Source organism: Otolemur garnettii, unplaced genomic scaffold (assembly GCF_000181295.1).
Source record: "Otolemur garnettii isolate 467f Iridium unplaced genomic scaffold, OtoGar3 scaffold00067, whole genome shotgun sequence".
In the NCBI taxonomy this organism is placed as follows: Eukaryota; Metazoa; Chordata; class Mammalia; order Primates; family Galagidae; genus Otolemur; species Otolemur garnettii.
This window is the reverse complement of record NW_003852462.1, coordinates 472692-486390: the sequence shown is the minus strand read 5'-3', so window position 1 is coordinate 486390 and position 13699 is coordinate 472692. Positions and strand designations below refer to the sequence as shown.

The window sequence follows — 13699 nt, the reverse complement described above, 5'->3', positions numbered from 1 at the left end:
AATACTACCTAAAGCAATCTACAAATACAATACAATCTCTATAAAAATCACAATGAAGGGGCGGCGCCTGTGGCTCAGTGAGTAGGGTGCTGGCCCCATATGCCAAGGGTGGCAGTTTCAAACCCAGCCCCAGCCAAACTGCAATAAAAAATAGCCAAGCATTGTGGCAGGCAACTGTAGTCCCAGCTACTCAGGAGGCTAAGGCAAGAGATCGCCTAAGCCCAGGAGTTGGAGGTTGCTGTAAGCTGTGATGCCACAGCAATCTACTGAGGGTGATAAAGTCAGACTCTGTCTCTAAAAAATAAAAAATAAAAAAAAAAATCACAATGAAGGTTTCTGGGAAAATAGAAAAACCCATCCTAAAATTTATATGAAATCTTAACGGATTACAAATAGCTAAAAATAACTACCATCATCATCATCATCTTGAGGACACAGACTTCTCCAGTTCAAAATTGCAACGCTACAGTCATCAGAATAATGTGGCACTGGCACAAAGACAGACAGGGGACAGTGGAGTAGAGCAGAGAGCCCAGAAATCAGCTCCTCATGTGTGCAGTCAGGTGGCTTTTGACAAGGGTGCCAAGGAAAAAGAAACAGTCTTTTTCTTTTTTTTTTTTTTTTGGAGACAGAGTCTTACTTTGTTGTCCTCAGTAGAGTGCTATAGTGTCATAGCTCACAACAACCTCAAACTCTTGGGTTCAAGTGATTCTATTGCCTCAGCTGTCCAAGTAGCTGGGACTACAGGCACCTGCCACAACACCTGGCTATTTTTATTTATTTATTTATTTATTGGCCAGGGCTGGGTTTGAACCTGCCACCTCCGGCATATGGGGCCAGTGCCCTACCCTTTTGAGCCACAGGCGCCGCCCCATCTGGCTATTTTTAGAGAGGAGGTCTCACTCTGGCTCACGCTGGTCTTGAACCTGTAAACTCATGCAATCCACCTGCTTCGGCCTCCCAAGTGTTAGGATTACAGGTGTGAGCCACCACACCCAGCCGAAAAAGACAGTCTTTTCAACAGATGTTGCTGAGCCCGTAACTCAAAATGAAGCAAAGACCGAAATATAAGAAAATCATAAAACTCTTAGAAAAAAACACTTCACAACATTGGATTTCACAACGATTTCTTGGATATAATACCAAAATCACAAGCTATAAAACACCACTGATAGACATCAGAAAATGGAAATACATTCATATAACTAAAGAAAAAATAGATAAATCAGATTTTATCAAAATTAAAAAGTTTTGTGCATCAAGGGATACTATCAACTGAGTAAATGGAAGAAAACATTTGTAAATTATATTACTGACAAAGACTCAATAATCAGAATGTATCAACAATTCCAACAATGAAAACACAAAAACATGGCTCGGCGCTTGTAGCTCAAGCTGCTAAGGCGCCAGCCACATACACCAGAGCTGGCGGGTTGGAATCCAATCTAGGCCTGCCAAACAACAATGACAACTAAACCAAAAAATAGCCAGGGGTTGTGGTAGGCACCTGTAGTCCCAGCTACTTGGGAGGCCGAGGCCCAAGAGAATCACTTAAGCCCAGGACTTGGAGGTTGCTGTGAACCACAGCACTCTACCCAAGGCAACAGCTTGAGGCTCTGTCTCCAAAAAAACAAAAAAATAAGGCTGAGTGCCTGTGGCTCAAGCAGCTAAGGCCCCAGCCACATACACCTGAGCTGGCAGGTTCGAATCCAGCCTGGGCCCGCCAAATAACAATGACAGCTGCAACCAAAAAATAGCTGGGCATTGTGGCAGGTGCCTATAATCCCAGCTACTTGGGAGGCAGAGGCAGGAGGATCACTTGAGCCCAGGAGTTGGAGGTTGCTGTGAGCTGTGATGCCACGGTACTCCACCCAGGGTGACAGCTTGAGGCTCTGTCTCAAAAAAACAAAAACAAACAAAAAACCCCCACAAAAACCTGATTCAAAAAATGAGCAAATGAATTGATACTGCTCCAAAAAGCATACACAAATGGTTAATATGTACACATGAAGCTGCTCAGCATCACTAATCACCAGGGATATGCAGATCAGTGGCTCAGGACGCACCTCATACCCACTGGGGTGGCTACCTTCAAACACAGGAAGATGTGTTGGCAAGAATGAACACGTGGAGATGGGAGCCTGTGTGCACTGTCAGCAGAACATAAAGTGGTTCAGTCACTGTGGCTCCTCAAAAAGCTAAACACAGAATCAATATGTGGTCCAGCAACTCCACTTCTTTTTTTTTTTTTTTAAGAGTCAGAGAATTATTTTATTGCCCTCAGCAGAATGCCATGGTGTTACAGCTCACAGCAACCTCCAACTCCTGGGCTTAGGTGATTTTCTTGCCTCAGCCTCCTGAGTAGATGGGACTACAGGCACCCACCACAACACCCATCTATTTTGTTGTTGTTGTTGCTGTTTGGCCGGGGTGGGGAGTTTGAACCCACCACCCTCAGTATATGGAGCTGGTGCCCCACCCACTGAGCCACAGGTGCCACCAGCAACCTCTAACTCTTGGGCTTAAGTGATTCTCTTGTCTCTGCCTCTCAAGTAGCTGGGACTACAGCTGCCCACCACAATGCCTGGCTATTTTTTGTTGTTGTTGCAGTTTGGCTGAGGTGGGGTTTGAACCCACAACCCTCAGTATATGGGGCCGGCGCCCTACCAACTGAGCCATAGGCACCACTCAGCAGCAACTCCACTTCTGGGCACACAACCCTAAGAACTAAAATCCAGGGCTCAGACAGACATTTGCACACATGAGCTCATAGTATGCACAACAGCCAGAGGGAGACAGAGCACAAATATCTACTAAGTGGCAAACGAACACAGTGTAGTCATGTGTGTACCAGGGTGCTATTCAGCCTCACCAAGAAGGAAGTTCTAACACTTCAGCACAGGTGAACCACAGACACACTGTCAATGCCCCAGTACAGGCCCTGGAGCAGTCAGCTCCACAGAGGGTGCCTGGCAGCCAGGGAAGGCAGGGAGTCCCTGTTTCACGGGTACAGTTTTTCTTTCTTTCTTTTTTTTTTTTTTTAGAGACAGAGACTCACTTTATTGCCCTTGGTAGAGTGCTATGGCATCACAGCTCACAGCAACCTCCAGCTCCTGGGCTTAGGTGATTCTCTTGCCTCAGTCTCCCAAGTAGCTGGGACTAAAGGCGCCCACCACAATGCTTGGCTGTTTTTTGTTGTTGTTGTTGCAGTTTGGCCGGGGCTGGGTTTGAACCCACCACCCATGGTATATGGGGCCAGCGCCCTACCCACTGAGCCACAGGTGCTGCCCTGGATGCAGTTTCTAAGACAATGAAAAAGTTCTGCAGATGATAGTGGTGATAGTTTCAAAATAATGTCAATGTGCACTTAAAGATAATTAAAACAGTAATCTTGGCAGGGCACAGTATCACGCCTATAATCCCAGAACTCTGGAAGGCCAACGTGGGTGGACTGCCCTGAGCTCACTGGTTCAAGACCAACCTGAGCAAGAGCAAGACCCAGTCTCTAAAAATAGCCTAGTATTGTAGCAGGCACCTGTAGTCCCAGCTACTTGAGAGGCTGAGGCAAGAGAATTACTTGAGCTTAAGAGTTGGAGGCTGCTGTGAGCTGTGACACCACAGCACTCTACTGAGGGTGACAAATTGAGACTGTCTCAAAAACAAACAAACAAACAAAAACTGGTAAACTTCACCAAACAGGCAGCAAATCTGCACACATGACTCTCTTGAGTGTAGACTCACAGGCTCCAGGAAGCAAACCAGTGAGCTGGCCTGGGGGCTGCAGAGTCGGGGGGTCCATGCAGGGACCAGCACTTAGGCTGTATGCACCCTTCCTCGGAGACAGAGCACATCAGCAACAAGACACACAATGGAACAGACCCCAGGGGCAGTGTGCTGGGGGCTCTGCCTTTCACATGCCATTTCTCTCACATCCAGCCCTCATCCTCTAGCCCACGGGTCCTCAAACTTTTTAAACAGGGGGCCAGTTCACTGTCCCTCAGACCGTTGGAGGGCCAGACTGTGGGTCCTGGGACAAGTCAGCTGCTAAGCAGGACAGGCAGCGGCGGCAAAAATACCCAGCGAGCCGGATAAATGACCTAGGCGGGCCAAATGTGGCCCATGGGCTGTAGTTTGAGGATACCTGCTCTAAGCACTGGAGAGGCCTGTCACCCACCACAGCCAAAGAAACATGGAGGGGGCATATGCAAAGGCACAACCTAGGGTACGGACTTGCCATCAGTATCCTCCCCAAACTCAGGTGCAGAAGTCCTGGTCATGAAGGGGCTGGGAACTAAGGGTTTGCTCCCTGAGGGCCAGGCCCTAGCCATCCAGGGCAGTGCTTCTTCCCTCTCCCTATCTCTCTGCCATGTAGGACATGAGGACAGGGGAGATCAGTCCTGTGGCCTCCCACACCCGGGGTCTGACTGCACAGGCATCCTCAGCTCAGACTCTAGGCTCCAGATCCAAGACAAGTATCGGCTATGGAAGCCCCAGCAGTGGAGTGACAGCCCCAATGGGCTCTGCCTGTCAGGCAAACTCTGTCTGCCTGCTGGTCATAGAGACTGACCTGGGTCCCCCACATGGCACAGCAAACAGCACCGCTGACTCACAAGGACATGTCTGCGTCAAGGGCTTCTGTGTCCAGCTTGTGCTGACCATGCTGACCGCTGGGAACTTGGGCTTCAAAGTAGCTACCTACATACTCCAGGAGCTCTGAAATCACAGCAGCCAGGGAGCCACTCGGCCTCCAAGCCTGCATGGGCCACCACACCCTCCCCTACACCTGGTTTTTCTCTTCAACAACCTCCAAGGGCCGAGGTTTTCTGGGTAGCTACAGCCAGCACTCTGGGGGTATGCCAGGCAGAGGAGAAAGCAGGTGTCAGGTACACACAGTGGCCATCTTGCCCATGTACCTTGAATCACACTGAGGAAGGCCAAGCCTGTACTCCCAGGCCAGGAGATACAACACCCTGACCTATCCCTCAACTCACACATGGCATGCGCCTCCAAAGCAGCAACACCTGAGGACACACACTGGGCTCATGCCTACCAGGCACCCGTGACCTCAGGGTTGAGGGCAGAGCCGTCAGGAAGACAGCCGCTCCTGTGCTCCCCATCTGCCTGCAGAGCTCCTGGCAGCAACAAAGGACAGAGCCCAGTGGTTTACCTGTGACATTCCCTCAGGATTGCAAGGGCCTACCTATCCAGAAAGCCCAGCTTGACATGGACCAGGACCAGATGGGACATGAACCCAAGCTTGACACCCTGGCCCACCTTCTCAGGGACAGCACAGTGAACCACGTGATGCAGGGCAGCAGAACTGGAGCAGAGGAAGCTGTCAGGGTCTCCCCATCAGTCAGGCCTGGGCCAGGACATGGAGCCCACACCCTTACTCACCTGCCAGGCCACAGCGAGCTGGGCGATCTCTCGACCCGACATGCCCTCAGTCAGCTGCGCAATCTCGGAGCACTTCCTCCCGTAGTCAAATTGGGCCAGCTTCAAGCGCCTGCAGGAGGAGTTCCCAGTGGGGCCTGGGCTGAGGGCAGAGGCTGCGAGGGCACCCGCGTGGTGCAGGGGCAGGAAGACAGGTGCCAGATGCCCTCCTGCGAGGCGTTGGGGGGCACTTCACCTGGACGGCCACATCCTGCCCAATGCCCAGCCCTTCCTTCCTGGCACATTGGGCACTCTCCCGAGGGTGGGTGGCTAGTCAATGGGAGCTCAGCCTAAAGCCAGGCCCAACCACCCTCACAGACCCTGCCCCAACAGCACAGCCCCTAGCTCAACCCCCAGACCATGGCACCTCTGACCCAGCAGAGAACACCTGTCTCCACTGTGAGGCACAGCCCTGGCTTCCCACAATGAAGTTTGAATAAAGGCCAAGGAGGTGCCTCATGAACAGGTCATAGGAACCAGGTCAAGGTGCCAGGGCTATGGCTAGACTGCAGCTAGATATTGGGACCATGGCAGCTGGGGCCACCGGGAGTTGGGCAAGAAGAAAGGAGGCCCTGAGAGCAGGGCTCACAGGGAGCACAGGCAGCAGCAGGGGCAGTGAAGTGAGCCATGTCCTAAAGGCAATGGCTTCTGACATGGCTGGTCATGGGAAAGATTTGGGTCAGGCACACAGGACTCCGAGTCCAGTGTGGTAGGACCGGGTCCCCTGGAGAAGGTTAAAAATACAACAGCCTGCCTTTGCCCAGCTTAGCTTGAGGGGGTACAGCTCCTTCTGCCCCCACTCCCCCACCCCACATCAGTTCTGGGAGTCTGAGGACTCAAGGTGTGTGTGACAAGAGCTGTATCCCACACCAAGCAGCTCCAGCAGCCCTCAGGGCAGCACCCAAAACTAATACAAGAGCGGCCACTGTAGGCCATCGCTGCCCCTTGTCCAGGCTTAGGTATAGATAGTTAAGGGATGTCAGATAACAGAGCAAGTCTGTGTGTGACAGGCTGTTGATCCAAACCCCAGCTGCAGGTGGGGACAGGCCACTCGGGTAAAGACATGAGGACGGTGGGCTCCAGAGCAGAGGCATCTGGGGTGGGGGGGCAGAGGGGCCAGCAAAGGGCACTTGTGCTCACAGCACCTGGTAAACTGCAGGTGAGAGAGATGTGTCTGGAGGCGAAGAGGAAGGTGGGACTGTGACACTTACTGCTGTCCTTCTGTGGCCGGCTTGAGAACATACTTGTCAAAATACATTCTCACTAGCCGCTCCCGCTCTGCCTGCCCGGGCAAGCTGAAGCTGACCATCTCATCAATGCGGTCGTTGACGGCCCAGTCGAACTGCTCGGGCTGGTTGCTGGCCAGGACCAGCATGAACCTGTAGTAACAAGGATGGTCACTGAAGTGCTACCACACAGTATAGCTCCCAGGAAACCTTCTAAAATCTAACATGACAACTTTAGCCTAGAAAGCCCTGGAAGACTCTGCCACCTGCCCTTTTCATCCACTCTGCCCTTCCCATATGCTCTGTCCTTCCCATTCCCTGTCTGGCTCATCTGTGTGGCCTGGATCCTTGGCTGCCTGAGGGTCTGTTCTTCCCCCAATTTTACTTTTCCCCACTGACTGAGGCCGGCTGGATGGGGCAGCATGAACTGGAATGCCACCTGGCCCTCACTGTGTGACAGTAGGGAAGGGGACCCAGGGCCCAGGGCAGAGGCCTGACCACATGGGGAGCCACGCTCATAGGGCCGGAGCTCAGCTGAGCAGAGGTAACCACTTGGCTTGTCTGGGACCTAACCTTGCCTCTCTGGGGAGGGCCTGAGTTAGGGCCTACCCAAAGGAACTGCAGGTGGCAGCCGCAGCCACAGCCAGTAAGAGGGACGCATCTGAGGAGATAGCCACTTGCTGACCAACAGGCTGACCAGTGGGCCATGGTCCTCCCTGTGGAGTAGGCTGCAGATTGGACAGGCCCAGCCTATGCAAGGAATCGAGATGAGGGAACTTGGAAAAGCCCATCCTTCCTTGCCTCAGGGGACAGTCCTGACAACCCACTTCGGGGGTTACCCTGGGATGCTTCGAAAAGGACTGCGTCAAGACCAGGCACCTTGTGCTCCACATGACACACAGGACATCCCAGGGCATCACAGCCTTCACAGAGCCTCTCACCCCAGGCACTGGGATGGGATCTGCTGCCCAACCCACCCCCACTCCATATAGGCAGGTGCATGGCTGAAGCCAAGGGGAAGGAGGGAAAGGATGAGAGAACCCAGAATGGACACCCAGGCTCCATGTGAGGACCAGGACCCATGGGCCCAGTGCTACCCAGCAGGCTGCCCTTACTTGCTGCTGTGCTGGCCAGTCCTGTGCAGAAATGCATTCAGGGTCGCCCTGAGGTCCTCACTTATCTTCTCCTGCAGAAAGAAAATGATGGCATAGGTCACAAGACAGCAGCCTGAGATGCAGAGTCTCAGACGCACCATGCCAGAAAATCTCCAGATACAGATATGAGGTCAGTTTTCCACCAAAGCTTGCAAGAACCAGCAGCTGAAGGGTGGGCAGGCCAACCCTGGCCTGCGGTGCACCCGCCTAGTCCCTCATGCACAGACAATACTCACCGTCGCTCTCCTCCTAAGGAAGGCATCTGCTTCATCCACGAAGAGCAAGAGGCTGTGAATGAGAGGGTGGCCCAGCAGGGACAACATGTGAAGGCCAGGAGCAGATGTCAGAAGCACGCTGCACTGAGCAGACACCAGGGAGCATCCTGCCCACAGTGCAGGCTCTGCCCCACCTGGAGCTCTAATACACCCATCAAACAGAAACCAAATCTCACTGCATCAAGACCCCAGACCATATTCTGCCCTTAGCGCTTCCAGCAGGCTGAGGTCTAAGGCAGGAAGTGCCCCCACCCAACAGGTTCTGCTCAGATCCTCTTGGGACAGAGAGGTGCAGGTCAGAGGCTGCTCACAGCCAATGTCCAAGGGAAGGGGTCTTCTAAAGTGAGAAGCTTCTACAGCTGGGCCAGGTGGACTTTGCTTCAAGGATCAGTGTGATACCTTATTTGGAGGGAAGATCACATTTCCAACTAGCTTCTTTTCTTTTTTTTTTTTTTTGAGATTGAGTCTCACTTACTCGCCCTCAGTAGAGTGCCATGGCATCACAGCTCACAACAACCTCAAGCTCTTTGTCTCAAGTGATCCTCTTGCCTCAGCTTCCCAAGTAGCTGGGAGTACAGGTACCCACCACAATGCCTGGCTATTTTTTAGAGATGGGATCTCACTCTTGCTCAGGCTGGTCTCGCACTCGTGAGCTCAAGCAATCCACCTGACTCTGCCTCCACCACCCAGAGTGCTGGGATTATAGGTGTGAGTCACTACGTCTGGTCCTTTCCAACTAACTTTCTTTTTTTTTTGATACAGAGCCTCAAGCTGACACCCTGGGTTGAATGCTGTGGCATCACAGCTCACAGCAACCTCCAACTCCTGGGCTCAAGTGAGTCTCCTGCCTCTGCCTCCCAAGTAGCTGGGACCACAGGCGCCCGCCACAACGCCCAGCTATTTTTTTGTTGCAGCCATCATTGTTGTTTGGCGGGCCCGGGCTGGATTCAAACCTGCCACCTTGGGTGTATGTGCCTCAGCCTCTTGAGCCACAGGCGCTGAGCCTCTCCAACTAACTTTCAAAAGAAAGTGTGTACACATGCCTTCCCATGAGCACACACCTGGGCTGGGGTCCCAAGGCTGCCGAAGGCCCTACCCTATCTGTACTGCCCACCTCCCTCCTAGTCCTAAATTCAACATCCCATTGGCAGCATCTCCTAGTAACAGCCCCATGATCACTAGAGCTCCATACTCTATGTAACAGGCCCCAAAGTACAAACACTTGGGCCCAACCCTCTGTGGACAAGGCTACAGGAAAACAGGGTTCCCAAAAGCCAGTCAGACCCTGTCCCCAGTAGGCAGCATGGTTTGTGCATCAGAAGACATCTTACCCTCGCCGGCTGGTGCTAGCCCAGTCGAAGACCTTATGCATGGCGGTCACACCATCCCGCCCCATGGGGGCCACATCCCCACCCGTCATGATGGCGTAGTCCATGCCGGAATGCAGAGCGAGTTTCTGGGAAGGAGGGGTTGGGGGAGATGTGAGTCTGTCCTCCACCCAACAACGAGCCCTGTCCCGGGGATCTGCCTCTGGGCTGGCCCAGCACACAGCTAGGCACTCACCTTGGCAAACAGTGTTTTGCCGGTCCCAGGGGGCCCGTACATCAAGATGTTCCTATACAGGCTCTTGTTCCTCTTGGTGTTTCTTGTTGCTATCGCGATGTCACGCACTCGCGCCTCCAGGCTGGGCTGTGAGAAAAGAGGAGACAGGGCCTGGGGGGACTCTTCTCTACGGATGGGGAGCTCACTCCAACTTGAGGGCTGGGCAGATGGCAAACTGTACTTGAGAAGCCAAAACATCCTGGGCAACAGCATAAGGGCCCCAATGGACGCAGCACAGCTCGGACCCAACATCCCTTCCCTGAGCACTGGCCACATTTGGACTTACGCTGAGGACGACACCTTCCAGTGCATCCTGAGGCCTGCTAAGGAGCCGTCGGCTGACCTATGGAGGGGACACCGTCGGGTCAGCTGTAATGGCCACAGCACAGCACTGCCCCCATGGGAGCAGCTGGGCAGGGCCATGAAAAAATAGGGCATCTGTGAACACAGGGCCAGGACCCCTATCCTGGGACTCTGGACGTTGCCCTGGCTGGGGGGTTTGGGTGATTTATGGTTCTCTGTGGACTTTTATTTTCCCAATCATCCACGCTAAGATCAGCAGAGATCTGTCACAGTTGCATGGGACAGGCATGCTGGGAAGGTGCCAACCCAGAGCTGCGGGGCCCTTTGAGAAGCTGCAGGGACTGCACTTGTGGCAACTTCCCGGATAGAATGACAGCATGTGAGAGCCCCAGGATTTGTAAACTGCCCCAAATTGCACCCAGGGTCCCATCGACCCAGGCAGAGGAGGCTGACGCAGACAGCAAGGGACTCCCTAACATCGGCACAGATGGACTCCTGGGAGGAAGTAGCACTTGGGCAAAATGCAATGCTGGAGATGCCTTGTCATGAGCAGTGCTCCAGGCACCTTACCTGGATGGGGTGCCTTAGCGCCTCCAGCACCGTGAAGCGAGATGTCTCCCTTACCAGCGACGGCTTCCCCAGCCGGGCCTCAATGTACCGGCCAGTGACTGCCGTGGCATTCTTGGCAGAGTAGACCCCAACAGCTAGCAACGTCAGCCCAGCTACCTAGAGTGGAGACAGATGACACACCTCACCACCCCACTTCCTCCTGCAGCCCAGGGACAGGGGTCACGTAGTGGCCCCAACTGGGCCCCAACTCTCCCACAGCAAGGCTTGGTTATAGGTGACAGGCAGGGTCACTAAAAGGCTCATCACGGCTCGGCGCCTATAGCTCAACCGGCTAAGGCGCCAGCCACGTACACCTAAGGTGGCGGGTTCGAATCCCCAGCCCGGACCCGCCAAACAACAATGACGGCTGCAACCAAAAAATAGCCAGGCGTTGTGGCGGGCGCCTGTGGTCCCAGCTACTTGGGAGGCGGAGGCAGGAGACTCGCTTGAGCCCAGGAGTTGGAGGTTGCTGTGAGCTGTAATGCCATGGCACTCTACCCAGGGGGACAGCTTGAGGCTCTGTCTCAAAAAAAAAAAAAAAAAAAAAAAAAAAGGCTCATCACAAGGCCCATTCTTTGCTACTGCAATGAAAGGCACCGAGGCTCCAAGGGCAAATGAGTGCACCTTGAGGGTCACACCCTCTGCTGCTTATGCCTGGTAACAAGGCCAACCCAAACCCACCAATTCCTTCTAAAAACTAATTGGTCACAGGCGGGCACAGTGGCTCACACCTATGGTCCCAACTGCTCAGGAGGCTGGAGCAGGAGTATGCTGGAGCCACAGAGTCGGAGGCTGCAGTGAGCTGTGACTGTGCCACTGCTCTCCAGTCTGGGTGACAGAGTCCCTTCTTGTTGACAGTGTCTTTGGTGACCTCAGTGGACACCCAAAGCTGTGCTTATAGGGCTCTCAGCAGGAAACTACAGTGCCACATTTCCAAGAACGGTCCCTTGCTGCACATCGAGCACCCATTCTACATAGGGCATCCACTGTGTGCACGCAGTGAAGTGAGGGAACACAGCTATGGGTGACATGGAGCCTGCCACAGCAGGCAAGAGGCTGAACCATGACCAGTTCCCTGAACCCAAAGCAGCCACCTGCCCTAGAGGCTGGGCTATACCCACTCTGTGGAAGCTTCGCTGTCTCACTCTCCAAAAGACAAGAACTTCTAAGGAAAACAAAAGTGAAGCTCTAGCACCTCCCCATGTCTTCCCTGCAGCCTTGGGAGACTAACTGCTGAGATCAACACTGAGCTGGTCTAAATGCCCCAAACATACTGCCCCATTACAGCCACATACATTTTCTCCTCCCAGGTTTCTGAAGAGAGGAAGAACAGAAGGAAGAAATGGCCCCAGCCCACAGAACAAGAAGGCGTTCACTCCACTCCATATATCAATGTCTGGTGTACTAGGAGAGGGCCAGGGGCCTATCAGAGGCAGACCAGGGCCCTGGAGGCTCTCATAGACCACCCTGTGGCTGCCCACCTGCTGGGGAAATGTGATTACCGTGGCCATTACTCTATCCCAGTCTGTCACAAAGGCACGAAATCCTTCTCCAAACAGGGTTCCAGCGGTCCTGCAAGAGAAAACAGCCATATAACCAAGTGGTCAAGGGTGAGACCCTGACAAAGCTCCTGATTCTGTGAGGTCCCTCCAAAGGCTGGTGCCCAGAAGAACCTGCCAGGACAGAGGGTGGAGCTCCCCCTAGCGGGCCAGCCCAAGTTGCCTGGGCACCAGACAGCTGGAAAACACTCAAGAGGCCTAGGCCTTACCCAAACACTTACCTGATAGACTCCAGAATGGTCTGGCGTTGCTCAGCTGCCTTCAGGCGGATCTGCTCTCGAATAATGTCTGCATTCTCCCGCTCAGCCTTGGCTCGTGCTCTAGCCTCAGCCTCCACGCGTAGCATCTCATTCTTGTGCCGAAGCTCCATCTCCCGTTCCACAGTGGCTGCCCCAGAAAAAGGCAAGAGGGCAGCTCAGGCACAGCACACCTGCTCTCAGCTCACGCTGTAGGTGCCCAGAGCTGACCTTGGCAAGGCAATGCCCAGTGTCCCAGGGAGCAGACAGACCCTCAGAGTTAGCGCTGCAACAGACAGACGAGCCCCAAGACCAGACAACATCCCTCAAACCCTGTTTAAAGAACCAAAATAGAGCCCAGGACAGGGGCTCACACCTGTAATCTCAGCACTCTCGGAAGCCAAGACGAGAGAATTGCTTAAGCCCAAGAGTTAGAGGTTGTGGGGAGGTGCCTGTTGCTCAGTGAGTAGGGCACCGGCCCCATATACACCAAGAGTGGCAGATTCAAACCCGGCCCCAGCCAAACTGCAACAACAACAAAAGAGTTAGAGGTTACTGACGCCACAGCACTCCACTGAGGACAACATAGTGAGACTGTCTCAAAAAAAAAGTGTGACCCAGTCTCTACTAAAAATAGAAAAACCTGGCTCAGCACCTGTGGCTCAAGTGGCTAAGGCGCCAGCCACATACACCTAAGGTGGCGGGTTCGAATCCAGCCTGGGCCCACCAAGCAACAATGATGGCTGCAACCAAAAAAATAGCTGGGTGTTGTGGTGGGCACCTGTGGTCCCAGCTACTTGGGAGACTGAGGTAGGAGACTCCCTTGAGCCCAGGAGTTTGAGGTTGCTGTGAGCTATGATGCCACAGCACTCTACCCAGGGGGACAGCTTGAGGCTCTGTCTCAAAAAAAAAAAAATAAATTAATAAAAATAAAAATAGAAAAAACTAACCAGGCGTTGTGGTGGGTGCCTGTAGTCCCAGCTACTCGGAGGCTGAGGCAAGAGGATCTCTTGAGCCCAGGACACTCTAGACCCAGGGCAACAGAGCAAGATGGTCTCAAAGAATTAAAAAAGAGTCAAAATAGGCTGGGTGCGATGGCTCATGCCTGTAATCCTAGCACTCTAGGAGGCCAAGGCAGATGGATTGCCTGAGCTCACAGGTTCAAGACCAGCCAGAGCGAGACCCTGTCATTAAAAAATAGATGGGTGTGGCTCGGCGCCGATAGCTCAACCGGCTAAGGCGCCAGCCACGTACACCTAAGGTGGCGGGTTCGAATCCCCAGCCCGGACCCGCCAAACAACA

At 53.4% G+C, this 13699-nt stretch overlaps 1 protein-coding gene across 2 annotated transcripts in view; it reads right to left on the bottom strand.

The window, feature by feature from the left end:
• The window catches only part of LOC100942087 (ATPase family AAA domain-containing protein 3), a 27211-nt gene that overhangs the window by 2245 nt on the left and 11267 nt on the right, over nucleotides 1–13699 (bottom strand). The window contains exons 6-16 of one of the 2 annotated variants that reach the window (XM_012807348.2): nucleotides 12383–12548; nucleotides 12105–12174; nucleotides 10564–10719; nucleotides 9977–10033; nucleotides 9652–9777; nucleotides 9420–9544; nucleotides 8050–8101; nucleotides 7775–7845; nucleotides 7269–7409; nucleotides 6645–6812; nucleotides 5398–5506 (exon numbers count right to left, since the gene is read on the bottom strand). In XM_012807348.2, coding sequence (XP_012662802.1) covers nucleotides 5398–5506; nucleotides 6645–6812; nucleotides 7269–7409; nucleotides 7775–7845; nucleotides 8050–8101; nucleotides 9420–9544; nucleotides 9652–9777; nucleotides 9977–10033; nucleotides 10564–10719; nucleotides 12105–12174; nucleotides 12383–12548 — 1241 coding nt within the window. The remainder of the gene's footprint in view (nucleotides 1–5397; nucleotides 5507–6644; nucleotides 6813–7268; nucleotides 7410–7774; nucleotides 7846–8049; nucleotides 8102–9419; nucleotides 9545–9651; nucleotides 9778–9976; nucleotides 10034–10563; nucleotides 10720–12104; nucleotides 12175–12382; nucleotides 12549–13699) is intronic. The other variant, XM_003793303.3, reaches the window with a different exon arrangement.